The following is a 27,745-nucleotide window of genomic DNA, read 5'->3' as shown; positions in this document are numbered from 1 at the left end:
CACTAGCGTTATCTTAGGTAATGCTATTTATCTAGTTTATAAATATGTAATAAAAAAATTACAGTTTTAAAGTTCTAAAATGTAGTTTTAGAGTGTTCAATAATTGTTTATCCTGTTCGGCCCGTGACCTAAGGTGTGTTTTGGGTTTTGGCCCCCTGTGCGATTGAGTTTGACACTCCTGATTTAAACCACGACATTGTCTGGAACTGGTCCAAAGTGACTTGTTGGTATTTCTACCGATGCGCCGCGGTCACCTAATGGAGGGATCAGAGCCACAAGATGCCCATTCATTCAACTCCTTTGCTATTCTTGTTCAAAAGTGCATCATTTAGATGAGAAATAAATGATTTTACGAATCCTTTTTTGACAGAAAAATTGACAAGACACACAAAGATCTTTACACACTTCATAGACAATCTGATGTCCAGATGTTTGACGTCCAGATGACCATTTTGTTTTATAATTTCCTGAGACATTTTTCAAACTCCATCTGTCACATTCTGTGCATTTTCCTGATTCCATGAAACCTTGAACCTTGAACAGGGAGGTTTGTCAAACCAGTCTGGATCAAACAGAAAACCAAAACCATTCAAGCTTTGCCTGAAAACTAGTCCGACCAGCTCGGAGTAATCGTTTGTCTTCTGCAGGCTGGCTGACGGAAGGTTGAGAGGATTTCCACCGAAACACATCCGTGCTGACAGATAACAGACTTCAGCACTTAACCTGCAGCCAGACCCCCATTTACACACAGGTAGCGCCAGAGGCCTGTGACACGGCGGTAATTAGTAGGAGTAGGGTTGTGCTCCTTATGCGAGCAGGCACGCGTTTTGTCTCACTCCTGAACCCACTTAAAAACACACCACATGCTAGCAGACGCCAGACAAGGACACTTTGTTCTGCTTTTACATCAGCGACCTCAGAGACGGCTGTCTGCGCAGGAACATTCACACGCAGAGGTCGGACTTCCTCCTTCTGAACACGGAGTTCCTCTCACTATCCGGCATTAAGCTGGAACTCCACTCCTGTCACAGGACGACACAGAAAAGACGTTTCTTTATTCCTCTGATTTACATCTTAGTGTCCAGCATTTGTTCAAAAGGAAAGATATGCATAATATCTGTTACTGGTTGCATTATTTGCCAAAAAAAGAGAGTATTTTGTAAAAAATAAAATAAAGTCCACCCCATGATTTTTCTTCCTCTTCTCTTAATTCAGCAACAGATCCTCTGGTCAATCAGCTTCATGAGGAGATGACAGAGGCTGTGCAGGTGGAGCACTACTTTGTGGAGCTGGATCATTCATCACTTTACTTTAAAACTGAAGCTGTGCCCTGAAATTCATGAAAGTAAGAATCAAATCATTCATCAACAAAATCATTCCTTACAATTAACTATTTATGCCAATATTTTACCCAGTTTTTCAGCCCTAAATATCATGAAAATAATGATGAACTTTTATAATGTGTTCATGTTTACCCCTAAAGGTGCATTCACAGTGAACGCGATTCGTGTGGCGGAGGCGCCCAGTGTCAATGTTAAGTCAATGGTACAGACGCGACAAGAGGCGATTTGAGCAACGGGTGCAGCGCAAAGCTCAATTTGAGAGAAGACGCAAATCGGGCGGTGAAGTTTGACAGGTCGCTGTGTCACATCTGCCAATCAGGAACTCAGCTTTGGGCATGTGACTTTTTCAGTGACTTGATCTGTAGAATACTGATCCAAAGTGGCCGTTTTTGTCCCGAACATCCATCTTTTTCATGAACACACTGAAGCCGCAGGTTTGTAGAGCTCATCTGGCTACTTTGTGGTGAAGGCGGGATACCCTCGCTCCCGTGGCGGACCTCACTGGCTCGATATGCCGGCTCTGGCCTCATCGAGACATTAAAAAAAAGAAAAAGGTCCTCAAATATTATTGTTTTCCCCATCAGGTTAATAAGAGTTAGCCTTCAAGCTCAGCCACAGAGACACAGAAACACAGTGGAAGCAGCTGTCATACAGACACAGCCCCCAGTACCAGGAAAATCTTATAAACCCAAATATGGAGACATGATTACTGATGTTTCTGTAGAACTCTTCACAATAAATAAATCTTATTCCTAAATATCATCTGTGTCTTCCTTTCATTCTAAGTGAAATATCCACAGACACCGTTCCTTATAGCGATCATACTAAAATCCTTGGCTGGTAGCTCCTCCCACATGCGGCAGCAGCTTCAAGCTCAGGAACATATTGTTTGACAGGCGACGAGCAGCGAATTTGTCACGTGAATTGCATTCGGTGTGAGTGCACCTTATCAGGCTGGGGATTCTTGTAGAAACGTCTTCTTCATTGTCAAAAGGAAACATTAGATTTTTGGATATTTTCTCCACACATTTCACTTCAAATCCAGCAGTCCATTAGGAAAAAGTTCTGAGAATCAGGCTGAAGAGTCTGAAATCCATTTTGATGTCTGTCTAGGAAAAATATTCAGCTTCAAAAAAGTCCTGATTCTCTAAATGTTTCTTTTGTTTTCTTTTTTTTAGCGTTCATCTACTTCATAGGCAATGCTTTTGATGTTTAAAAGCTAAAAAGAATGTCTATTCCAGGTTTATTGATCACACAACCCTAAACCATCACTCCTCCACCACCATGCTTGATAGCTAGAGAAAGAATTTGTTTTATAGTTGTGCTAATAACAAACACATTTACTTATTTCTTATTCATCCAGTACTCTGATGGCACAGCTGCATTTATACAAGTGAAGCACCGTGCGTGTTGACCTTTACACGCTGCAGTCAGGAGAAAATACTCCACAGGCTCCAAATAGACTTACTATAGAATGAACCTCGTGACTCTAAGTATTTGCAGCTTGTTGCTAAAAATGCTTTACTGTGTGACCAAAGTATGGGCACTGGTGCAATTAATGTCAAGAGAAATGCTTTTGAAATGTCTTACTTTCTTTTTTTTTTTTTGCAAACACGGCTGCACTTAATTATGGCCCGCAGCAAGAACCATTTTGTTTCCGCAACGACAAAAAGAATGAAAAGAGGCATAGAAAACCACTAAGAGACCTCAAAGGAAAGGCCTAAGCCCAAACAGACACAACCAGTATAGAGAACAAAAAATATACACAATGACACATTCAATGCTAAACCACAAAAACTTCTTTGTTGTTTTCGGAATGTTTCATTCTTCTTCTTCTTCTTTCTTTCTAGAACTTTAAATAAAAATGTGACCCCGCCAGATACTCAAAAAGCTCACCAAAAGGTGCTCACACCGGAGGAAAATGTAAAATGAGTTTTCAGCATAATGTAGAACCACCCCCAAAAAACGATGATATCACTGCGAGCGTTTCCGTTAAAAAAATTAATGGGCTGAAAATTGCTTACGGGGCCAAAAAAACTATTTGCAAACAAAACCCAATCACGTGTGTCGGGGATAACCCCCAGGACTTTTGAAATGATTATGGGATGGCCACACGACCCATGGCTTGGCGGCCATTTTGTGGTGAAATCTGAAGCTATGAACGAATCCCCCCCCACACACACACACTGTATCGTGAGTTCGCCATTTTTTTATTGCTGTCTGAATCGGCTAATTCCAAAATCAAGTGAATTAGAAATTTCCTAGCGTGCGTCGATGCTCACTAGATTAGCAAATATAGACCACAATGCATTGCGGTCAAACAATTTTGAACAAAAAGTGTTTTAATGTAATTTTTGAATAAACCATTCACATTTTCAGTATCAGAACACAGTGAAGACATAAATAAACGTCGTGAAATGATCGTATTTATTCTATTTTCACTTTGACTTCGATTTATTCATGTCCAAACTACCTCTAAAATTCAGGCCACTATAAAATCCCGCACTATATAGTTTTTTAGTAGTTAGGGATTAGGGAGGGAATTCAGACATAACCTAAGAATTGGCGATTTTCAAAATTTTTAACAAAATGGGAAGTCAATACTTTTGTTGGTCCAATTTTCACAAAACGTCACAAACATGTTGACCACTGGAGTCTACAACCACCAGAGAAGAGTCATTGACCTATGACCTTGGGAAGAGGTGGCCACCTTGAATTAAAAAAAAACCACCTTTAGTACATGCTACAAAAAAAGCTCGTAGGGGGTTTTATCGATTGTTATGTTCCTCGGGGGTAACTGGTTTGACGTTATTTCAGCAACATACAGACAAAGAAAAGTTCCTTCCATCAGAAACTCACTTCATCACTTCAAAATGTTCAGTCTCAATGCTTTCACCGGAATTCTCTTATTTGCTGCTGTAGTATTAAAAGTCGATGCTTTTGAGAACTTCAATTTCTAAATATATTATTAACCACAATTTATCAAGCAAAAAATGTGAAGAATAGTAGGTTCAAATCCAAGTTTTTCAGTAGTTTACATGCTCTCGCCTCAGAGCAAGAAGGTCCTGGTTCAAGTCATGCATGATTGGAGCTTTTTTTGGTCAAGAATGTTCTACTTGTTCATGAGTAAAGGGTTTTCTCCACCTTGCTCTTTACGTTCTGGCCCAGAAACCCCCTGAACCTAAAAAGATTAATTTGTTTCTGACAGTGAATGGATGGAACTGCACGTTCTCTATCTGTACATGAGGCTCCCTAACACAGTCAGAAATTAAAATCAAATAAAAGTTGCTTGGAGTCCAGAATCTGTCTAAATATGTGTATAAGTGAAGAAAATAAGAATCTGATTCCTTGCTGGTTTCTAAGCTTTGGCTGTATGTTAATTTGAACAATGAGAGATTAAACACCACAGAGAATATCACGTTAACTGTTACCTTAACCCCCAGATTCTCACTGATGGTTTTGTCGTCCATTCCAGTCTTGTGCATGTCTACAATGCTAAACGTGCAAAATGGTAAGCATATCTATAAAGCCTTCACTACCTTCTTAGAAGTCTGAATGATGGCAGGAATGATGTGGACAGGTGTCTTTTCTTCAGGGGTCAGTTCAAACAGGTGATTTCAATTCAGCTGACAGGTTGGTGGTGCAGAAATGTAAAAATAAAATCATTTCTTATAAGATTTTTTCTCTTTAATAAGAAAAATGCTACACATACATGTTAAAACTCAAAAAACAGGATTTTATTGGAGGGGGACTTTAATGAAATATAAACACATTTATATAAATACTGTAAAGTGGATTTACTGATTTTCTTTGTAACTTTCTTCCTCTCGCTGTTCGAGCTTACTATATATATATATATATATATATATATATATATATATATATAAAACCATAGATGGAAGGACTGAGTCATTTTGCGTTCCATTTCATGACTCACCACAAAAGTGTGCATATTAGTTATCTCTACAAGATGCAGCAGGCCTGCAGCTTCCAGTGATAATGATAAGGCGAGGCCTTGTCTGAACTCAAAGCAAAGTCCAGGTAATCAGATATGCAGCGATGTGTTGAAGTGTGTTTTTAGTATTAACATTTGCCCATAGACTCTAGTCTTTGATGCTGTTGGAGTGTGTAAAGATTTGGACAACTACCATAGTGAAAATGAAAGCACGCAGGGTCCAGCAGACAGCAGACTGATCAGCAAAGATGAACCGCGCTGCTTTCCTGAAGGGTGGGACCTGCTGCTGCAGATTGGTCTCCTTGATTAACGTGCGGAGCTGCCATTGGCCCTTTTCACGAGATAAACCCTAAAAGGATTATTGCTGTGAGAAGTGTGTCAGCTGAGCGGGAGGTGACGATCGCTGCTGCTTGAAGCTCGCATGGCACCACTCCCACTCAGCGTGAGTGCCTCTGTGACTGCATCGTCATGAGAATCGATGTTAGTCACATGATCGCTCACATTAACATCTGATTCTCTTTGGCTTTCTATAGTGCAGCATGCCGGTGTGATCCAGTCATGTCTGTAAGGTCACTTGGTCACTGTTCTCCACGCTGTTTGTCACTGTGACTTCAACCAATGTGACAACCATTAAAACCTTCATTTTTTCCCTTAAATGTACAACATCACATTGTTTCTAAGCTCCTCCTGGCTGATAATGCTGTGTTAAAGGGGAGCAGTGCTGGCTGAACTCTTATTGACTAAGTTAATACTGACTTGACCTATTTAATCCAACAAGTGTGTTGCACAAGTGTGAATTAAGAGCTGTCTCTGAGCAAAGTGACCACAAAGTTAGCTGTGGTGCTGTTGATTGATTGATGGAGTGAGAGATGTGAAGCAGACTTCAAATAAACTGATTTCAGAGCATCAGGATTCTTTCGGTTTTTATTTTATCAGATTCATGTGCAAGTTGTGTACCTCCTGCAAAAGGAGGCCGACTCCTCAGGTAGTCAGCCTGAAGGCAGACTGTTTTCCTCATAAATTGGTCAGGTTTAAAATCCTTTTTTTTATGTGAAAGCGTTCACAGTGGCTTTCTCATATTTAGGTTGTTTTTGTAAAAAAATGTATTGTTTTCCAGGACATAGTTTCTGCAGAGCGGCAGGAGTTCTTTTGAAAATCACCTCCAAGTTGTCACTTCCTGTCATCTGTCTGTTTGGACTATGGACTGTAAATAAATGGACAGCTCAACCCCTCCCAAACAGGAAGTACCTGCTGGCACCAGGGAGTCCAAAATTCCACAGACTTCTATTGAGTATTTCTCAACAGTTATTACTCAGTCACTTTATTGGTCAGAATAACCATTACCATCTTCTTAACATTGTCTCTCTATTCCTAATTTTTAAAATATATTTTTTTCTTTATTTAAGTTATTCAAGTTACAAACTGACCAATCAGATGACTCAGTAAAACCATGTGGTGCCGCTGGGCCCACCTCAAACATTTGATTGACAGATTCTCCTGAGCCACTTTCAGTGGAAGGGGTGTGGACTTCCAACAAGCTCACTCCTGATTGGCGACTGTAAGCCAAAATCCAAAACACAGCTTAGGTTGCGGGCTGAACAGGATAAACATTTACTGAACACTCTAAAACAAAATTTTTTAAAACTTTAAAATTGTAACTTTTTAACATAATTATAAACTAGATATATAGCATTTTCTGCAATAATGCTAGTGTGAATGCTGTAAGCTGAATTTGGCTGCTGAAGATGCTAGTGCTGATAGCTGAAGATTCTGAAATTGATAGTTAAAAATACTAAAGTTGATATCTGAAATCGCTGAAGCTAATAGCTGAAAACACTGGAGCTGATAGCCAGCTAAAATATTAGCTAAATGCCAAATAAGCATTAAAAAAAACAAAAAAAACTCAGGTTAGCCAAAAAAGCTAGCATGTAGATGAAATTGTAGCTCCAAAATAGCCAAAAAAAATCTTAGTAAATTTCAAAATAGTCCAAAAGGTTAGCAAAATGACAATTTTTAAAACTTTAAAATCATAAACTTTTAACATAATTACGAATAATAAAAAGGCAGGAATATTATTCCAGAATAAATCAACTTAAACCTTAAATAACTTTCAATATTTTACTCTCCATTAAAATATATTCTATCAAAATTATACAAGTTATTAATGAGCACAAGATAACATCTGGCCATTAATAACAATAAAATAAAATGATCTGGAGGGCCGGATAGAATTACCCGGAGGGCCAGATCCGGCCCCTGGGCCTTGACTTTGACACATGATCTAAGGTTTGCACGCTCTCCTGCTAGCTTACACCCCCTCACAACATAACATTAGCGATGCAACTAAAATGGCGAGCAATATTGGGGTTATCCAGCTGTACAATTCGGACACATACCAGCTCGAACGAGGAAAACAAAGACACACATGGATCTTTTTAACATGGAGCAGGGGGCTTGTCGCCTGCTGGTTGATGCTTCTGCATCACTAATACGATCTTTTTCAAACAGTATTTTGAATTCACAAGAAATACTCACAAATGCTATTTTAATCTAAATTTTCTTTATATACAGTATATCCTCCATCATCAGAAAAATGCCACAAGAACATGCTAAAAACACAATTTTAATCCCAGTGAATCTTTAATGACAAAGCATATTTTATACTGAAACCTGCAAATCTGAATGTTTAAGTTAAATGTTGAAATCTTATTTCTATAGTTTCTCATTCATTAAGGTACATTCCATCTAAGTAGTTAATATACAAAAGAACTCAACTGGACTTGATTTTTTTTTTTTTGAAGATGTTCCACCTTTTGGAAGCCACTCAGTGAAGAAATGGAACATCTACAATTGAATCTGCTATGAGTGTGTGTACAGGAAGCAGATAGAAACAGAAAATTAAAAATGAAAAACATAAATCTGTTATGAAACTGATGGCTCCCGATTTGTTCGTGGACCTGTCAACGCCGTGAGTATCACAAGGTAACACATGATAACCCACTAACTCACCCTGACAAGTGATAGGGACTCTGTAATGACTGTGATTTAATGGTAACCGTATTGTCGCTGACGTCAGCCTTCATCCTCTTGTTTACAAGGCGGCAGCCGACAATTCCCTCAGACTAAATCATTGGTAAATCTCACTGTGATTAATAAAAACAAGACTGAATCTCTGTTGGAAACATCTGCCTCTCACCCAAAGCCACTTCCTGGGAGAAGATTACGGGGCCTTGTTTAATTGTTCCGTACCATCTGCTGCATGATGACTTATGGTTAATGAGAACGCCGTCAACAGCAGACTGATGTGCAGCTTCGCAAAGGTCACTTTTATGCTCAGACTCAAGTCTGATCTTACCAGGAAAGGAAGGATGGTAATGATAACAATTACATTTACTGAGGAGATCATTTTGTGGACGGTGTGCTTTTTCTACTGAATGGCTTTAAGCAGCTTTTTTGGTCAAGACTCAATAGTGGCTCAACATTTGTGAGAGATTGTTGTGAAACTGCTTCCATATCTGCAAAATGTGTTCAAGCAGACACTTGATCCACAAAAAGGCATTTCAAACTTCATCAACACTGAAGTCAACATCAACACACGTTTTTATGACCATTTTTGCGCAGCCACTGAACGGATGTTGAAAGTTAAACCAAATCAAACTTTGATCAATCAGAGACTCGGATTTGGTAGTGACGCATGAAATTTGACACTTTTACGTCATGGAAGTGCCAAAAGTTTGAAAATCGATTATGGAGTAGAAATTAATAATTGTAGCTTGTGCCCACCAAGAATTCTATGACACCAAATCTTTCATGCATTAGACTAGAGCTGTGAAAGAAAAAACCTGGAGCAAGATTCACCAGACTTGAAACGCTTTGACATTTTGTACAAAAACTGAACTTTAGGTATGTGCTTGTAAACAGTGACAAAAAAAGGAAGAAGCCCTTCCCTGCTTGTCCAGTGTGAGTACCACGGGCTACACAAGAACGCTCCAACTATGCGCTTTTGGACATGCGTCAAATAAACTGGCGTGTATGTAGCTTCAGATCCAGAGTCACCAAACTTCTTCTTGGGAGGGCCACACAACTTTTTTCCTCACTGATGTGGGGTCAGTTTGTTTCGCAGCTCTGTCTGTGGTTGATGCTAAACAGTGTTTTCTGTTAGCATTAATGGCAGGGTGTATTTGAACATAAACATTTATGGTTTTCCAGAAAGCCACACATATCAATATTAATGAATACTTCACTGGGTCCCTGTTAATTTTGTTTTTAAAGCTATTTATGGTTTTGCCCCAAATTACTTACCTGAGCTTTCAACTGTTTGCAGACAGTTTTTTACAGAGGTGAACTGCGATGTAGAAGGAAACTATATTCTGTTCTTTTTGACTGTGAGGGATGGGGTTTAAGATACTGTAGAGAAAAGGGGAATAAAATGTCATGTTATTTTTGGATTTCAATCTCAAAGCCTTGATTGAGGGTAAAAAAAATGTATATATCACGTGTCTCTGATAGTGTTCAGGGGGCAGGCCAAATGTGGATGTGGGCCGTAGTTTGGGGACCCCTATTCTAGATGACACAGGGTGCATTTCAGTCCGCCACCTTAGTCTCACCCCAAGTTCACCAACACATTTGACACGTGGAGAATGTGGAGTAGAGCAAACAGCTGGTCTATAGGCTTGGACTTATCCTGGCCCCCCGATCATAACCCCGAGGATGAAAAGGCAAATGAAGCATGACAAACACAAACGTGCATGTGCACACAGCTTTGAGGGTGTGTGTGGGGGGGTGGGGGGTGAGGTTGCTGAGTTCATTTACAAGATAGACTCCTGCTCTTGACATTTAGCGGCTCATTAAATACAACTTTTCAGATTGTTGGATTTATGATGGGACTAAAGGACAACCCCTTCACATATAGAAAACAAAACTGCACTTTAGAAGTGCAAATGCATAGAAGTGTACATGAAGGTGTACTGTCTGAGCTCACAGACAAATGGTATGGAGGAAAAAAATGAGGTCATCAACTGGATTAGGTGTTGGTCCCAGAAGAGAATGTGAAGCATGTTGCAGATCTCTGTAAATGAAGATAAATCTGCTGACGAAGGTCCAGTTTGGGCTTATGCACTTTACCCAGCAGACAGAAAACACTAATTTACCTCCCAGACACTCAAGAGTATAGCTGCATGGGGCTCTAAATACAACATATTAAAAATGAATTGAAAATGTGTTTGGCACATCCTTATTGTATAGAATCAGTTCCAGCTTATTTACTGTAATAAACAAAATTATGCTGTTGACTGTGAGATTTAGCAAAACAATCCAATAATTTAATTTATCATTACAATAATACTGTAGGTTTATTCACAAACTTAAAGCATGACTTTTAAAGTATAATGTGCTTTTGATCATTTATTGTTTGAAGTCACAGATGGAATAGAAAAAATATTTGTGCATTTATTTTGCATTATTAGCTTTTATATGTTAACAAATGCTGTACAACATGTGTGTCGAAGGCCCCGGGGCAGGATCCGGCCCACGGAGTAGTTATACCGGCCCTTCAGATTATTTTATAAGAATATTATTAACGGTCCGATTTTAACTAGTTTAATTGTGATATATTTTATGTAAAGCAAAATATTTTGGGATATTTATAAGTTTCTTTTATATATATATATATATATATATATATATATATATATATATATATATATATAAAATGAAATAAAAGTGAAGAATTTTGAAGCTTTTTTTCTTTTAGCATTTACTTTATTTCTAACTTGTATGATTTCGACAGAGCAAAAAATATTGAAAGTTTTTCCAGTGATTTATTCTGGAATAATATTCCTGCCTGTTTTTATTCACATTTATGTTTAAAAAAAGTTACGGTTTTAAAGTTTAAAAGTTTTCACAATTTGGTAATTGTTTGTCCTGTTCATCCCGCAAACAATTGTATGTTGTGGATTTTGGCCCCCTGTCTGATTAAGTTTGACATCCCTGGTGTAATGGTGAGGATATGTATTGATAAAACTAAGAATTCATATTTGTTCTGGATGGTTAATTATAAGGCGTTTGTGCTTAAAGTAACTTTCTTTGGTGGTTTTGGGGAATATTTTACCAATTAATAAAAGTATTTTTTCTTTTTATTTGTTTAAATTATTGAAAAAAACATTTTTTTAACAAACTGATTTTTGTAGATGTATTTCTGCCTTAATTTTAAAAGGACTATTTATTTGGACTTCTGATGCAATAGTCCAGCGGAAGAAACAAACCTTCCCTCCCAGGACGGCGGAGCTTCGCCCCGTTGCCTGGATACAAACGCGAAAGGTGTCGCATTCAGAGGAATGTTTGTTAAGGAAACTGGGTTTTCTCGGCGGACATTGTGGCTTTCAGTCATCCATGCCGCCTATTGGTGACTCTCCTTCGGCCTGAGCCCGAATGTCGCTGGTTTCCTCGATGCTGCCGAAGACGCAGTCGGTGTGAAAACAGCGCCATTTCTGCTGGCGTCCATGATACGCGATGCTACCGCAGCGGATTCCAGAGCTCAAGCTCGGAACGGCAGCGGGAGAGAGATAGCCGCTCCTCTTTCGCTGTTTCGCTCTACTTCAGCCCACGGCATGTAAGTAAACCGGCGAACCGGCTTCCCTTCTGCCTCCATGCACACCGGGCCATTTTTAGGGTTTACATTTGCGTTGTCTTACTGTTTTTAGCCATGACGATACGGCGCCCATTCTGAAGGGAAAAGCGTCTGACAGTCCTCTGGTAGCCTACCGGGAAGCCGTTCCTCCCCCTTGATCACAACAACAAGCGTAGCTACGTGACGGCTAACGCTAGCTATAGCTAGTTTGAATTCGTATTTAAAAGTTCTTTGCTTTGTCGCTTTTATTTACAAAGTTTCCATTTGGTTCTACTAACTTAGATAAACATGTTCTCTGTTCATTCGTTCCGAATTAATGGAGGACCGTCACAGCGTTTATGTCGCCGCTCGTGATAATCTTCTCTAAACAATTTGATTAAAGTTTTATTGGGACGATATTAACACTGAGACCAATACTTTAAATAATGTGCAAGCCAATAAAAATATCAAAATGTAAAAGGACAGTGACGGAAAAGGAATAGAGCGAGGAAGCTAATGTAGCTAGCATAGCTCATCTGCTAAAGGTCGGTGGTCAAGCTAACCTAGTCGTTTGACTGCAAGTGACGCAAATCCTTTAAATTGGTCCAAGTCTGGATTACTCTTCACGTGTTTCCAGAAACCAGAATTATAATATTGCACCAAAATAAATGCTTTATTTGTGACTGTTTTCAGTTCCGCTCCCTAACTCGGAGCAGTTTTATTTATGGCCGTAAATTGTCCGTGTTTATTTTGCGCAAAACTTGGGTGCGCAGCAAATTCCCGTTACAGCACTCCAGACTCGTCTTTTCCCATTTTACGGGAAAATGTTGCTTCTGTTGGAGGACTATTGGATTAAGAGTTGTTGGAACGTTCAGTCAGAAATTAGCTACTAAGGCTAATGCGCACGAGAACAGCTGGCTTGGAGACACTGGTCAGCCATATTTAGCAACAATTCCATCAAGGTAGCCGACCTATAAACTCCTGGCCGTCTGCATTTATCGGACACGCTGCTGTCCCACGGATTGCTGAAGTGTTATGGTGGCACACCGTGGAGTTCCTTATCTTGCCCTTTTGACGTCTTCAGCGGGCAGCTATGAAAACGCTGCTGCTGAGTGACGAAGAGGCCAGCCAATCAAATGGGTGCAGCCTCCATTTGCTCGTTGGCGTCCTGATTCACAGTCATCACATGAGACACCCGGGCTTCTCTGCCAATCCCTCGCCTGTCCGCTGCCTCCGTTCATACACAGCTGTCACGACTGAAACGTGCATTGTCACAAGACCATGTTTTCTTTATCACAATACGCAGATTATTTCTATTTTGGCTTATTGCCAAAGAGAACACACGTTTGAACAAGTTAAGACTTTTATGGAAAATGTTGCTGTTTATTTATTGTCATTTACATTCCAGACCCACTGCAATGAAAATTGTGTTTTTGGCATGTTTTTTTGTGTCATTTTTCTGATGAGGTAATACATAATTAATACAAATTAAGCTTACATTTGTTTTTGAGTATTTTTTTTTAATTGCTGTGAATCAGGAGCAGACAAAAAAATGCAGTTTGAAGAAAGTTGTTTTTCTTGTCGACGCTACAAGGTTCCTGCTCTGTTCTTCTGATGTATCCAATTTTAGACAAATAGATCCATAAAAGTCTTTGTTTTCCTCGTCTGAGCTGCTATCTAGCTCAGAATTGTTCGTCTGGATAACTCCGATATTACTTGCCATTTTTGTTGCACTGCTAATCTTGGGTTGGAGGCCTGAGGGGCTGTAAGCTAGCGGTAGAGAGTATTAAACAAAGGGATGATGGGAAGTCGAGGCTCCATCTGCGTTGGGTAGTGTTGACTCGGGATGGGAATCTCTGGGAACCTCACAATTGAATTTGAACTATCTGTAAAATTCAGTGTTAAGAATAGTAAACAGGAACAGCAGTGCCACTACTTGGTGCAAAATTGTTGTAAACAACAATAGTCTGGCAAGGTGCGCCCCCTATCTATTCTGAAGGAATTTCTTGCCAAAGAAATATGTTTTACAGCCTCTTCATACGATAACAAAAGATCGATACTAGGTGAGAATCCATCGAGAATCAATCGCAGTACTAAATTTCGCGATGCATTGCAATATCAATATTTTGGCACACCCCTAGTGTTGACCCACGAAAAAATACAACATTCATTAATCAATGGTAATATTCTAAATCACCTCTGTCTTATCTGCCTGTCACGTTCGCCACCCACAACGAGCATTGCATTAAATTTTCGCCAAAAGTCCCCCACAAATATATATCAAACTCTACGCACGCAATAAACGTACTCCACGCACTCAAGGAACATTCCACCAGCGCAGGACAGTCTCCACGCCCGATCCTCTACTCCTGCATGCTCGTGAAACCTCTTCTTCACGCTCGTGGAGTATTCTTAGGCTCCTGTGACCTTTCATGCTCCCCTGTGAAAGTATTCTTATGCTCCTAAAGCTAGTTCCGCTCCCTCGTGAAGATCTGTGCGCTCGTGGAGCTTCTCCCGTGCGCCCCAATGAAACTCAACATTGAAGGAAAAAGAAAAAAAAATAAGAAATACCTGTGTATCATTCATTTTTCAAATTAAAACTAAAAATCAAAGGGGTAAAAAGGATTGCTTCATTTATCAATTTCTAAACTACTGTAGAAAAACAAATCATTCTTGATGGTTCCCATTAAAAAAAAAAAAATAGAAAATGAAGCAAGCACATAATGCATGTTTAAATTCATTTTCTAACAAATATGTTTGATCATGGCGTGGGGAAACACAAAAAGAGGAACTAATTATAATTAAAAGACCACTGGGAACCCTTTGACAATAGATCAAAAGATGGATGGAGTGGGACTTTAATTAGACTTTGGCAAAGTTTTTTAAAACTCGTTGTTTCTTCTGTTTCAGCTCATGCCGGTGAAGTAAGGCAGACTCCCAACATGGACCGCTCTGACTGAGACCTAAACACGTCTTGTGTTTTGCTCTGCAGCTGAGATCTGTCAGCAGCATAAGCCATGCCTCACGAGTGAAATTTCTTTCTTTTTTTTTTTTCTTTTTGCTAAAAGCAATAAAAACAAAAGATCCTACATGCCTCCCCATGTAGAGCCCCTTCAGTGCATCCTGCTGGAGTGACCCCCCACCTCTTCCAGGAAAGTTCTGCCTTCTCCTCCCTCCTTTTCCGTCTTCACCTGCCGCCCTACTGTCGCTCTCCATCACAATGCTGCTCTGCCTGAGAATGGCCAAAACCTGAGGTCCCATGCGTCCAGTGAGCACCGATTCAGACGGTCCTGCTCCTCCTGAGAACTTCTCTTGCCCCTATCCCTTTGTGGGCCCCCTGCCTGCTTCAGAGATGTCCCTGCTCCAGTCGCTGGGTCCAGTGCAGAGCTGGCTCGGCCAGGAGCTTGAGAAGTGCGGGATTGATGCTATGATTTACACCCGCTACGTTCTCAGCCTCCTCCTGCATGACAGCTATGACTATGACCTGCAGGACCAGGTGAGCCTCTAAGTCTTTAAAAGTATGTCAAAATGCAAAAACAGTCCCCTGCTGGGTTAATTTTACTGGAACAGCTGGATAGATCAGAGAAAAGTTGTGTGGTACACATGCTAATGTGAGGAGCTTTCTGAAATCTTGGTGGCACAAGCTGTCGCCTCTGTGAAATTTTTTTATTGCTCAAGTTTGCCTGTTGAAACAAGTGTTTCAGTTTCAATACAAGTTATCACTGAAGCCTTCATTTACACTGGAGCCTCTTTTCAAGAGAACATTGTGTTCAAAGGCTAAAGTACAACTCTTCGAAATACACAGAGTAGTTTTTCAGTGCTTTCTAGGGGGGCCCAAACTCTGTCAAGCTTTTAACCAGTTGGCTGACTGGATTTAACCTCTAACTTGCCACACTTTAGGTCTCAGCACATGCTGACACTATGAGGGACAGACTGCACAGAACTGCAGCAGATCAGTCTGCAGTTGTTATAATGATCACTGTGAACAGCTCTGAACTGACTAAACACTGCAAAAACAAAGCAAGAATTCTTACATCATTGGCAGATTTTCTTTAAATTAGCAAAAAAAAAAAAAGTCTACCCAAAGGGTAAGAAACATGCTATTACCAAGAACTCTTAGCAATTCTAGTCACAAAAACAAATTTTCTCAAATACTATTTTGCTGTTAAAAATTCTTAGTATTACCCTATTTTTTCTTTCAACACAGAAAATGAGATAGTTTTTTTTGAAACAATGATCTTCTTACTTTCTTTAGATTCAATTTTTGCAGTGCATAGGTCTCATTCAAACAAAATGAAACTTCTGTAGATCAGTTTTTATGTGGTGCCTTGAAAATATTCAGTTATGAACAGTGATGCTTCCTGTAGAAGAACTTGAGTCTGGGCTCTGCGAACAGACCTGAGATCATTCTCACACACCAAGGAAATTGCACCACTAACCACTGTCTCTTTTTTTTTGTTTGTTTTGTTTTCACTGTTATGACTTTGAAATGCAGTCCTCAACTTGAATTATGTTGCAAGTCAGTTCTAATCAATATTAAGTTTTTACATGCATTTGTGTCTGACTTTGCTTATTCTTTGAAAGGAAAATGACATCTTCCTGGGATGGGAGAAGGGAGCTGGGAAAAAATGGGGCAAGAGCAAGAAAAAAGGAGGAACTGACCTGAGTCTGGAAGAAATGAAGAAGCAAGCTGCTGTGCAATGCCTTCGCTCTGCATCTGATGAAGTGAGATTTGTTGGTTTGGTAAACTTGCACCTCTCAACTTTTTGCTCTTAAGTAGTGTTGGGCTTCTTTGGCATTTCTTTATACTCAGTTTTAGTGTTGCTTTTCATGTCACTTTGGCTTCGACTCATCTCCTTTCTTCTGGTTTGTCGAAATGAAAAACCTTTTGACTTGGCTGCTCATTGGTTGAATGATTTATTTGGCATTATGTCAGGAATCATGCAGATCCTAATTGCTTCAATCAGAGTGAAAAGACCAGTAAGCCCAAACATTGTAAGGGGAATGAACACAAAACCAAGTATTTGAATACAAACCTGGATTACTATATCTTTTGTTGCTGTCTAGGGTAAACATTTGGTTTGATCTCAACATTTTCTATGGTTAAACCCGAAGGCCTTGTTTAAAACAACATCAAACTGTCTTAAAAGCAGTTTCTATTTTTTCACATTCAAAGATTAAAAAATGAAAAAGTAGTTACGTCTATGTAATTGTGCTGTGCACTTCATATTTAAAGAATGACTCGTATGCAACATCCAACGATAACGGCTCAAATTCTGAGGTGGCGTTCAACCTTTCCAGAAATAAACCCTCAAAGGAATGTTACTATTCAAGATCCTCCAGATTCCTGATATCTGTACACTGGCAGGACTGGACCTAGAGACGTGAGTCGAGGGAGGAGGAAGGATCTGCAGGAGTGCTGTGCTCCTCTCTGGGGACAGACTTTGCTCTTTAGTTTTCAATCAGCACAGAGGAGCCTGGAGGCTGTCAGCTGATCAGCATTAGCACCATGATGCAAAAGGAAAAGCTGTTTAGAGGAAACCCTCACTTACTGGGACATTTCATGGTTTAAAGATTGCTGTATAATGTCAGTTACTCGTACATGCTCTTAAATTCATCGCTTGCTGCTCCAGTTTTGGAAGGAGCTAGTCTTGAGTTATGGTCTCAATCTAGATAAGTCAGAAAGTGCTTTCAGAGGAGAAAACCTAAAGGCCAAATCCAAATATTTACTGTTGTGATGTGTGAGTGTTCAGTTCAGATTAGTTTTCACTGGTGGTTCTTCTCAGTTTCAGCGTTATAGTGTTTAAAGTGAGGAAATAATTATTCTGCTTTTGTGTGCTTTAAATGCATTTGTGCACCACTAGTACATATAGCACAGCCATTACTGAGCAGGCACAAACTGTCAGTGTCCCGTGTGCTTGGTGCCGCTATTTCAAGTTTTTTGTAAGCACCTTTAGCTACTATTAGTGTCTAGGCCAAACACCTGCAGACTGCTTTTATACATTTTTTTTTTATTGCACATCAGTTCAGTCGAAGTCCGAAACGCAGTTAAAGGTATTTGCTCTAAAACATTTTGTTTTAGCAAGTTTTGTTTGAGCCTGCTATCGTTTTGTCTTTGCAGAATTCTGGAATTGAGAGTCTGGTTGAAGAGCTCTGTACTAAACTAAAGGACATCCAGAACAAGCAAAAAGGTTTGAGAACTGTGATGCACTTACAAAAATGCTTAAAGACCCACTCCAAAGTTGTTTTTAGTATAGCTGTCGATCGTCGCTTAGGTGGCGATCCGATTCGATTCACGAATCAAGCCATGATTCTTACTTTTTAATATGTCTTTTGCTATGTGCATGTCTTTTTACTGGATGTATGACAATTGAAATTATTAGTATTAAATCCCCATCATTTATACCTTTCATTTAGAACAGGAGATCAGAATCAACAAAATTGATAAAAACACAAAGATTTAGCTGGGAAGAATTGGTGTTAGACAATTTCGAACTTTTTTTTTTCCCAACTTTGTTTAGCCGTAACATGAATAGCATAAAAATCCCTGCTGTTTTGGATCATTTAACAACAAAACCTGCAAATGTTCTCCACAGTTTTCCGTCCTCAAAGTTCTTAAACATTTTACGTTCTAAGCATTGCATATTGGTGCAGAGCCCGTATGAAAAAAGTCAGGGTTTTTTTTACGCGGCAAAATCAGCTGATTCACGTTGATTACATCCGCCTTTCAGTGTTGTGCATGGCTGCGTTTCTTTGCTCCAGAATAAGTTGGAGTTGCATTAATTGCATCAACTGTTTAAGAGTTACCATAACCAAAATAATGTAAAGATTGAAGCTAAAGCTCCGGTGTTAATGCTAATTCCTTTTTTCAGAAATTATGTCAGTGAACAGAACTTCAGTCTCAATTTTTTGAATGGAAAAAAGCTCTCGCTAGTCTTACTTTAAAACAGGAAGCTTCACTGACGCGAAGATGTGTTTACTTCCGGTGATGGTAACGCTGCACATTCAGCTTTGTTTTAGTTCATAAACTTAAAATCCTACATTAATCTGCATTTCAGAGCAAAAATACATCATTCCCAGATAATATTTTACTAAAGTCTACTATATTTATAAAGATCATGAATTAGCGATCTTGGACGTCGCAAATATTCATACTCAAATTTTCAGGAGCAGATCACAAGTATCCGAGTATCGCAAGTATACTTGTTACAGCTCTAGTTTTTAGCATGTTTTTGTAGCATTTTTCTCATGATGGAGGATATATGTTAAGAAAACTATGCCCAAAATTGCATTTCTGACAATTTGTTTTTTCATATCATTGTGAATCAGGAGCAGAGGAAAAATGCAGTTGGAAGGCTATAGAACTGATGTAGGGGCTATAATCAGCAGGGCACAATCTCCTTGATCTGCTTCATTCTGATGCCTCCACTTGTAGACAAATAGATCCATGAACAGCTTTGTTTTCATGGGAATCTGGATCTAAACTGCACAACTGAATAGCTCCATTATTGCATGTTTCACTGGTAATGTTGGGTTGGGGGTGTGGCGGGAGAGAGTGTAAATGAAGGGATGATGGGAAGTAGGGGCAGGCTTACTATTTGCAAGTAGTCACGCCCATAACTCAGGGGTGAATTTTTAATGAACCCTTCCGCTCTGCAGAAACTATGTTCTAGAAAACTAGTATTTTTTATTTTATTTTATTTTTTTTACTAAAAATGGCTTAATCATGAATTTTAAAAAAAAATCCTTTTCTAGCTCAAAAAGTGATCTGAGTGAGACTTTAAAAAGATCAAAGCAGGTTAAGTAGAGTGTGTGTTCTAACTAGGAGTTTTGTTGTTTAATTGTATTGCAGAAGAAAAACGTATTCAGAAGAAATCGGATGGTTCCCAGTCTCCAGAGCGAGTTGAATCCCCCTCTTCAAAGGACCAGGTGGAAATGTAAGCCATCCATGTAACTTCAGAACACATGTTTTATGAGTGTATAAATGAGACTTTGGTAACGGTTAATTTCAATTTGTGTGTTTTCCCTCCAGGTACTATGAAGCCTTTCCTCCTTTGTCAGAGAAATCGGTTTGTCTCCAAGAAATCATGACCGTGTGGAACAAGGCAAAGGCCAGCGCATACTCAAGTTCATCCTCTGCAGCCCCACAAACCAGCACTGATACTTCCTCCCCCAAAGATAACAGTGAAGGTGAAACTACAAAGGAGCGAAACTCTGAAGCTTGTGGCATCATCACCACTGTGACCAATGAGAGAGGCCACCAACGACGAAGCAAAAAGGAGAAGGAAAACAGATACCAAGGGGGTGCATCCGCAGAGGACAAATCTACTGTCCACTTAAAGAGACAGAGTAGACACAGATCTGAGGGCAAATACCGACCCAGATCCTGGTCATCTGGCTCCAGTGAGGCAGGCTCAAGCTCGAGTGGGAATCAGGGTGACTCAAGGTCGTCCAAAAACAAGAGCGTAAGAATGCGGCACAAGTCTAGGGAGGCTGTAAAGAATAAAAGGACACGCAACAGTGGGCAGGTGAAGCTGCAGATGAAGGTTATTGAAAAAGAGGAGCGAAGAAACCCAGGAGGAAGCAGTACTGCTGCCATTGGTGGTACTGCTAGCAAACAGTCCCAGCTTTACAAAAAGGGGAAGAGACCGCTAAAGGAGATTCGTAAAGATCCAGGCTGGTTGGAAGCAAAAGAGTCCGGAGTTGAGGCCAGAAACAAGAAGGAATACATGGAGGAGCCACTTTGGTACACTGAGCCCATCACAGAGTATTTCACACCTTTCAGCAGCCATCAAAGCAAGCTGGAAACGAAATATCGAAGCAAAGAAGACTTTGCAGATGGCTACGACTTGACATCTGACATGGATCGATTGTCAGATAAAATCCAGGGTGTCTGTGTTGCCAGTGAGCATTACCAGAGAGCGTACATGGCTGCAGGCTCATTTGTAGATGGGCACTTTGTGGAAGGGCTTGTTGAAGCCGAAGATGAAAGTGCTGGCCTCACTGGGACTTCAAGTTGCCCTCAGCCAGAGGATAGAAGAGATTTAGATGACAAGCATCTGTCTGAATTCACCGACTTCTATGAAGTTGATATTTATCAATCCATGTTGGATACTAGTGCCTCAGACTCAATACAAGAGAGTAGGATCTTAAGCATGATTCGACAAAAGAGCAAGGAGCGAGGAGAGGTTGAGGCAGGATGTCGTTTAGTGTTAGATGGACTTGAGCAGCAAGGGAAAAGTGCAATACGGGCAGACTCACAGGAAGCTTCAGGATCTGTTGGGTTTTTAATGGAGGACCTTGAAAATATGGTTCAAGTTTGGGGATGTTACTCACCATCCACTTCTGAAGACGTAGATGGAGAAAGCTTTATTGGAGATTCTCCCGTTCGACTCTCCCCTCTTCTCGATAGTGTGTCATACACTTTGAGCAAGTTGTCTGGAAATGTGGAGGAGCCCCCTGCCCCTGAAACTACCAGTGAACCATCAGGCCTGAACTCATCCTGCTTCTCTCTGTTTGAGCTGCAGTATGACAGCCCCACTTTTCCTCTTCCCCACGAATCACTCTCTGTTGGTCACGAAAACAACACAGATTCTAGCAGCTGTCTTGAGCCACACTCTAATAAACAGTCTCGCTTGTTAATATGGACCAAAAATAGTGCCTTTGATGAAACTGAACACTGTTCTAACCTATCAACGCGAACTTGCAGTCCGTGGTCACATTCAGAGGAAACTCGGTCAGACAACGAGCAAGGAAACGCTACAGCAGAAGATGCTGCCCAGATTGGCAATGACGAGAATGATTGTGTAATCCCTCCTCTTCCTGCTACATATCGAGATGACCAAATCTTGGATTTTCTGCAGGAGGACTCTGGTAAAAAATGTGAAAAGGTCAGTGTTAGCACAGCGTCCAATCAGACCTTCACCAAAATATCTAAATTGGAGTCCGTTTGTGGCATAGCATTGGAAAGCAATGACAGCAAACAGTACAGCACTGGGGGGTTTCTGGACAACAGAAACAAACAGAGTGAAGATTACAGCTCAGGGATAATAAAAGACATTTGGACTGCTATTGGAGATGGAAAAGCTGCAGGACCTGGAACAGAAAAAGCAACCAAGGGTCTCTTCTCCCAAGAGCCAAGCCCTTACTGTTGCAGCTGTCTAGAAGATCAGACAAAAGGCGTTCCATTGCAAAGGCCTCAGAAAAAGGCAGTGCAGCGGTCAGAATATCACCTATGGGAAGGCAAGAAGCAAGAGCAAGACTTAGCCAAAAACAGCCTCTCCAAGGTGGATGGTGCCGGGGATTACATGACTCCGTCCAAGCCCTGGGACTTAAACTCTGACAAGGAGAGCACATCATTTATTCTCGGAGGGGTGTACGGAGAGTTGAAAACACTAAGCGGAGATAAGAATTGGGCCGTTGTGCCACCAAGTGGCGCTCACGGCAGCTTGCTACAATGTGCTGCTGCTGCTGCAACTGCTTCTAGCTCAGACCTGCTCACCATCACTGGCAAAGATGTGTTCATGAACACGGGCAGCTGCTTTGCCCCAGGGCACAGGCCCCTATGGAGGCCTCTTGTGTCATTTGGACAGAGTGACCAAGCCATCAGAGGAAGTGGGGATGGATTGAATAAGGGATTTTCATTGATCTTCCATGAAGATTTGCTTGGATCTTACAGAGGCTTGCATAGTGAGGATCAAGGTTTAGAGTACCCTTTTGCATCCTTTAACCTGAACAATCCCTTCTCTCAAGTCCTCCATGTTGAGTGTTCCTTTGAGCCTGAGGACATGGCTTCGTTCAGTCCAGGATTCAAGCCAAAGTCTATTCTTTGCTCGGACTCTGAGAGTGAACCCTTCCATTCACAAATATACGGTATCAACCGAACGCAGTACAGGGCCATTCGCATTTCCCCCAGGACCCATTTCCGACCAATATCAGCTTCAGAGTTGTCTCCTGTTGGAGTAAGTGATTCCGAGGCTGAAACTGACAAAGAGGAAACGGGTTTTCCTGTCTTGGCACCAGTGGATGTCTTTGATGATCCTCAGGCAGACCTCAAACCTCTTGAGGAGGATGCGGAATGTGAGGGCCCTTACTACGGAAAGTCAGAACTGGAATCTGGTAAATTCCTACCCAGGTTAAAGAAGTCTGGCATGGAGAAGAGTGCCCAGACTTCTCTGGATTCACAGGAGGGTTCGAGTTCCCTCCTGCCCATTGCTGAGCAAGAGACTTGCTTAGACTGCAAAACGGCAGCAGCCGCATCGGATGCTGGAGGACAAACGGACGTTTCAGTTGGAAAGGTTCAAAGAGAAGAATCTGCAGCTGAAAAACAGTCCTGTTTGAGTTCACCAGCAGGTCCCATCCCCAAGTATGGGATGGCTTATGACTTTGTTGGTGATGTGCCAGAGGTAAGGGTCGTACACAGTATTCATGATTACTTTCCATGCACTTTTGTCAGTGTGTAACTAAATAGAGTAAAAAAGCATTTTAGTTGGATAGAGGTTATAGACATTGTTTCTCAGGTGTCTGCTTTACAAAACTGGCTAACCAAATCCTACTCTTCTTTTTTAGTTTTCCCTGTTAAATATTCGTGGACAGGCAGAAACAGAAAGCCAGCAAAACGAGTGTTGGTGGCAGAACACAATCTGCCCACCCCCCTTTCCCTGGATCCCAGTGTACAGGTAGAAGTGTTTGCTTTTAAATCTGCATTGAATCTGAATCACTGGGTTGTTTTTAAGCTTGAAAAGCTTTCTTTAGTTTTAGGCAGCTTTTTGTCTTTATTGTCAAACAGATTGCTGTTGTGCTTGTTCTGTGATAGAACAGTGTGTGGCAGAACTGGACTTGAACCTTTCGTTCTGTCAGATTTACCCAGCTGTGCCCTTTCTTCACCCAGTGCTGCCGCCAGAAGAATTAGACTGTTGTGTTGATTTTAAACAAAGAAGCAAAGTCCATAGACATAATTGAAGCCCAAACAAGGCTTTTCATATTGAAGGTAAATGTGTGGACTATAGGGGTGCCCCGATTAGTCGCAACTATTAAAATGATCGACAGCTAATTTGTGCTTTCTAATGCCGGGTCTGCCATTCTGTTTGAGGCACATGCGCAGTGGTACTAATCTGGTCAGTAGTGATGTCACAGGGGGCTCTGGGGAGGCAAGGGTACCATAATAACACACCAATGGCGCTTGAAATTGTAAGAAAAGTAAAGGGAAAAAGTGACCAATGCAATATTTGCAAAGCAGAACTTGTGTTCCATGGCAGCACTACAGTGATACATGATCACCTGAAGAGGAAGCGTGTTGTGACCAAGTATGAAAACGTTGGAGAGAGAGCTTCATCCAGCTAGCTAAGCTAACATTGGCACAAATACTTGGGCAAACTCTGCTGCGGCAATTTTACGGGTTTAATTCAATGGGATTAGTCAACTAATCGAAAAAATTAATTGGAGATTAGTCGACTATTAAAATAATCGTTTGTGGTAGCCCTAGTGGACTAGCTTGCTTGGTCCAGGTGACCTGGTGGGGGGGATGAAAGGAGATTCCGCTTGTTGATTCAAGCCCGTGAGATCCAAGTTATCACATAATTAAAAATTGGCTGCAGTGTTTTAATGTTACAGCTGAAATACAAGTTGGATTAATTTTTTAAGTTTTAGTCTGGGAAATGTCTCAATTCCTGTTGTGAGCTGAAAGGAATCCAGCCTGGGTTTCTGCCTTTTTGATGACTGAAGTTTTCAACATTAAAGTGAACTGGTTTTGTTTGTATTTTTTGGCCCAGACTTAAGAATTGTTTTTTTTTTTTTTTTTAAGTAGACACTTGGAAGTACAGCGGTTAGCCCTGTGACCTCCTTGCCTTTCTGGTGTATCGATAGGCTTTGAAACTTTTTCTGTGGCTTACCAGTAGTACACCTTGGTGTTAAGGACAATGGTATAAATGTAAGTGGATTACAGGATTATGTAGGGTAGCTGAATCCATTCCTGGGCAGCATCTCAAAGCATCAACATTGTGTGAGAACAGCTAAAATAAAAAATGATATTTTACAGACCACAAGAGATTTGAGGCTCAAATCTGTTTGCTACTCCACGAGTCTTTTCTGATTTCTATCTGCCTGAACCATTTCATTCAGAGTTTTGATGTGTAGTAACCTCTCATTGTCTTTCTCCAGGGATCAGCAACATTTGAATACTCCAGTTCTGCAGAGGACACCTGTCTCTGAGAGCAACTCCTCCACTCTTGTGACTGGACATCTTCCAGGAAAGATTTAGGATCACCTGAGAGCTGGAAAACTTAATGTAGGCTAATTTTCTGAGACGTCTTCAAACCCAAACCATAACCCTGTTGGTTTTCTTTTACTAACTTAAGAAACCTTGTGTAATCAACAATCAGATCATCATTAAGAGTGGAAATAGGAAAATTCCCTTAAAAAAGGTTAAAAAAAAACAAAAAAAAGGTTCTGTCTTTTGAGTGATGCCATGAGAAGATGTGTATCTTATCATTTGTTTCAGTTCTTCTGTGCACTGGTTCTCACAGTTTAATAGTTTGGACAATTGTTTTTTGTTCTATTCATGTCTGCCTCTGTTCCCATGTTTTTGAGTTTGAGCTAAGATTCTGGTGGTTGATGGTGTCTGAATGGTTGTACAAGTGTCTGTCCAGCCGGTCTCACTCCGCTTTTTCTAGTTGAACCTAATGTTGTGTGGAACGCCTGCTATCGCATCCTCTACTTTCCATTGACAACTTGGAAAGAGACATTTGAATTTATGCAAGGACCCGAGAGTTTAATTTATAGTTTGTTTGGATGACTTTCTGAATGTGAAGTAGAGAATGTGTGCAGCTTTTCTTGAATATCTGTAAATTCCTCATGTGTGAAAAGTTACAAGTCGCATTGTTGAATGGTGATAGTCTTTCAAAGTTAGAAGTAGACAGTGTGGTTTATGAGACTGAAAAAAATATTAATAATAAAAAAAAATAAAATAACCGGAAATCAAAAGGAGTTTTGTTGGCAAAAAGATTACTAAACTTGAATTTGCTTTGCTTCTTAAGAAATTGGGATAGGCGTGAAAACCCATAGTGAAAAACAAACGGGACTACAGCCATTTTGGCCAAAGCCTGTCACAACAGAAACTTTGGTTTCTTTTCTGTTAATTCTGTGGTACAGACAGTGGTGCTACAAACACGCTCAAAGTATTCTGAAGTTGCAGTTCCATTATTGTGGCTTTTCATAGTTGATGGCAAAATTTAATTTCAGGTCAGATTGTTTTTTTTTGTTTTGTTTTTTTTTTAAACGCTTTGTGTGACCACAGTTCCTGCTGTGTGCCACGACTGCTAAATTATCAGGCTGCAACAGCCCAGGCAGAAATACTGCCTGCTAATATACTCTGGCATTTCAGTGCATCGTTTTAAGTATGTGCACCCCCCTTCCAACTTAAGGGACAGTCAGTGATTTTTTTTTTTTTTTTTCTTTTTTTGCAACCAAACCAGCATAAAGTAAACACAATGGAGCAAATATAAAACCAAAAAGACGCTGTAAATGCACCAAGAAAAAAGTTTTTTTTTTGAGCATCTGTGGTGTTTTTAATTTTTGGTTTATAATATATCTTGTTGAAAAATAGATCAGACTCTGTGTTTGGGGCACAGAGTCCTGCAGAGCTTCATTCGAAAGCATCAAAGGAAAAAACAAACCATCTTTGTGTAGGATTGGCAATAAAATCCTTGGGGTGAGGTGCAGTACCCCTCCACAAATGTAAGGTTTTAATGAAAACATTATTTTTTTTTTTGTTTAAATATATATTTTCAGAATGCTTGTTAGGATTGTGACTTCAGTGCCGCGTCCTTCCAGGAACATGAAGCACAGAAATAAGTTAAAAAAGTGTGCGCTTGGTACGGCACAGCCGCAGGTGAAGGTGTCTACTGTAGACATGGCTTCTGCTTTAGTAAATGAAAAGATTGTGAAGGCTCGCGTTTATTGCCACTTCAAATTTAAAGGTAGTGGAAAGAAACAAGCTTAGCCCCATGTCTCCATTCTTTGACAGTCACTCAGGAATTTTTTATCCCAACATAACCACATCCAGACCACCTGTGACAGTGCATTGACGCATTCATCCAAAACCATTTTCTTGATTGTAAAACCATTGATCGTTCTTTTCCAGCAACCTGACGAGGTAGCTGCCCTTAGTTCTAGAGCGATAGTCTTAGAAGAGAAAAACTGAAGTGATGTGGAAGGGAATTGTGGAGCCCTGAGTTCTATGCAATACCTTGGTGCATGTAAACACTCGAGAGAACAAAGTCATGCTTCATGTTTGCATGTGGATTTTTTTTTTTTTTTTTGGAGTGATGGACACCTGAGGAAAACAAACAGCAGAATGTCTGAGAAACAAAGCATGCAATGTCACACTCCACCTTTTTCAGTTGGATTAAATGCAGTTTTGTTCAAATGATGAAAGCGCAAAGTTAAAGAGAACGCCACAATTTGGTGTGTTTTAGTCTGTATGTGTGCAGGAAACTGATGCACTGGGATGGTTTCATCTCGTCTGTTCTTTATTCTTCCATTTTCGATGGGTTGTGTTTTACTACTAAAAACTGGCTGAGAAAATTCATTCAGCGAGGGTGCAGAAAGAGGGGTGTGCTGAGTTTCAAATGCTTTGTGGTCTGAAGAACTTATCCAACACAGAAAAGGCAGTTTTCCTCATCTTTTCATCTCCACCCTGATGATACTCCTCTGCCCTTCCCTTCTGTCTTCCTGAATATCATCTGTTCCCAGTAGCAGTGTTCTAATTTAACATGCACCCAGACTTAAATTATTTTGGTTCATTGTGGATTTTCTTAACATCTAATAAAGGAATAAACCAAA

At 40.3% G+C, this 27,745-nt stretch overlaps 1 protein-coding gene and 1 long non-coding RNA gene across 2 annotated transcripts; one reads left to right on the top strand and one right to left on the bottom strand.

The window, feature by feature from the left end:
* Nucleotides 1-390: 390 nt before the first annotated feature.
* LOC112156415 lies at nucleotides 391-12,134 on the bottom strand. Its single transcript, XR_002920961.2, has 3 exons — nucleotides 11,991-12,134; nucleotides 1,183-1,330; nucleotides 391-1,022 (listed from the first exon to the last, which is right to left on the bottom strand). It is a non-coding gene; the product is annotated as an uncharacterized LOC112156415 (long non-coding RNA).
* On the top strand, nucleotides 11,551-27,745 carry kiaa0232 (KIAA0232 ortholog). The gene is made up of 8 exons (XM_024288680.2): nucleotides 11,551-11,908; nucleotides 14,816-15,401; nucleotides 16,490-16,630; nucleotides 18,027-18,096; nucleotides 19,758-19,842; nucleotides 19,938-23,310; nucleotides 23,474-23,583; nucleotides 25,064-27,745. The coding sequence occupies exons 2-8, from the start codon at nucleotides 15,165-15,167 to the stop codon at nucleotides 25,161-25,163; spliced, it is 4,116 nt and encodes a 1,371-aa protein (XP_024144448.1). The 5' UTR covers nucleotides 11,551-11,908; nucleotides 14,816-15,164; the 3' UTR covers nucleotides 25,164-27,745.

This window comes from Oryzias melastigma, linkage group LG18 (genome assembly GCF_002922805.2).
Source record: "Oryzias melastigma strain HK-1 linkage group LG18, ASM292280v2, whole genome shotgun sequence".
NCBI lineage: Eukaryota > Metazoa > Chordata > Actinopteri > Beloniformes > Adrianichthyidae > Oryzias > Oryzias melastigma.
Note: the sequence above shows the minus strand (reverse complement) of the source record. Positions and strands in the feature narration are given on the sequence as shown.

Bases quoted from the DNA above. Each gene is read 5' to 3' on its own strand.
- kiaa0232 (XM_024288680.2), top strand. From the start codon at position 15,165: ATGCGTCCAGTGAGCACCGATTCAGACGGTCCTGCTCCTCCTGAGAAC. The intron at 23,311-23,473 runs GTAAGGGTCGTA...CTTCTTTTTTAG, and splicing joins TTGTTGGTGATGTGCCAGAG to TTTTCCCTGTTAAATATTCG. The intron at 23,584-25,063 runs GTAGAAGTGTTT...GTCTTTCTCCAG, and splicing joins CCCTGGATCCCAGTGTACAG to GGATCAGCAACATTTGAATA.